This window comes from Geospiza fortis, unplaced genomic scaffold (assembly GCF_000277835.1).
Source record: "Geospiza fortis unplaced genomic scaffold, GeoFor_1.0 scaffold438, whole genome shotgun sequence".
NCBI classification, from domain to species: Eukaryota; Metazoa; Chordata; class Aves; order Passeriformes; family Thraupidae; genus Geospiza; species Geospiza fortis.
This window is the reverse complement of record NW_005054640.1, coordinates 54,316-55,402: the sequence shown is the minus strand read 5'-3', so window position 1 is coordinate 55,402 and position 1,087 is coordinate 54,316. Positions and strand designations below refer to the sequence as shown.

At 48.8% G+C, this 1,087-nt stretch overlaps 1 protein-coding gene across 1 annotated transcript in view; it reads left to right on the top strand.

The window, feature by feature from the left end:
• Positions 1-1,087, top strand: part of ASIP (agouti signaling protein) — a 24,202-nt gene that overhangs the window by 20,616 nt on the left and 2,499 nt on the right. The window contains 2 exon segments of the mRNA XM_005430479.2: positions 1-36; positions 989-1,085. The exon segment at positions 1-36 is cut by the window's left edge and continues 3 nt beyond it. Of these exon segments, the coding sequence (XP_005430536.1) occupies positions 1-36; positions 989-1,085 (133 nt within the window).

The following is a 1,087-nucleotide window of genomic DNA, read 5'->3' as shown; positions in this document are numbered from 1 at the left end:
AGCAGGAAAGAGGCGGAGAACAAGAAATCTTCCAAGGTAGGTGGTTGTTTAAAAAACTTTGTTGGATTTTTAGAACAGTTTGTTACTTCTAGAGTTTCCCTTGGTGCATTCATTTGAAAGGCTTTTACTGTCATTCCCTGATTTAAATAATTGACATATTAATTGCAGTCAAAAGCTCTAAATGTTGTAAAAACAGATGTTAAACAATAATGGTGGAAAGAAAATTAGAAGCTGTGGCTGCCCCATCCCTGGCAGTGTCCAAGGCCAGGTTGGATGGGGCTTGCAGCCACCTGGGATAGCAGAAGGTGTCTCTGTGGCAAGGGGTGGGATGAGATGGGATTTCAAATCCCTTCCCACCTAAAGAATTCCATAACTCTGAGTTTCAGAAGCGCACAGGGTGCCTGCAGCCAATGGGCTCCAGAGGTCCCTCCCAGGACCCAGGCACGTGCTGAGCAACCCAAAATTTTCCACTTTTCCACATCCCCAGCAGAGAAGCTGCACCCCTGGGGGGATGAGAGGGCTTTTCCCCCTCCCTGAACTGTGTGTGCAGGGGAGGATTCCCATGGATGGAGATCACTGGCTCAGGAGGGGGAGCATTGCCAAGTGACTGCCCTGCTCTGTCAGCTCAACAAACGAGACTGACAGGGAGTTTTCACCCATCTGATAAGCTGGGAGATCTAAACCTGACACCTTAATTGGTTTTATTGATAACTTCACCATCTGAGTACATTTTGGCACCCCTTTCTTCGCTGCTGCCACTCTCCTTCCTAGAGACCCTTTCCAAAGCTCCACCCAGTCACGGTCAAAATGAGGTTTGTCATTTTGCTCAGAACATTGCTCTCAAGCCACCCTTTCCCAGCCCCACCACACCTCTGCATTGCTAGCACAGCTCCCACTGCCACAGCCAGCTGCTCATTCCCCCAGAACCTCCTGCTGTTCACCACCCTCATTCCACCTGCTTATGAATTCTCATGTTTTTATCTTCCAGAAAAATGCTAAACGCAAGATATCTCCAAAGCCAAGGCCCCCACCTGCTGCTAACTGTGTGCCAACCTTCAAAACCTGCAAGCCACACTTGAATTCCTGC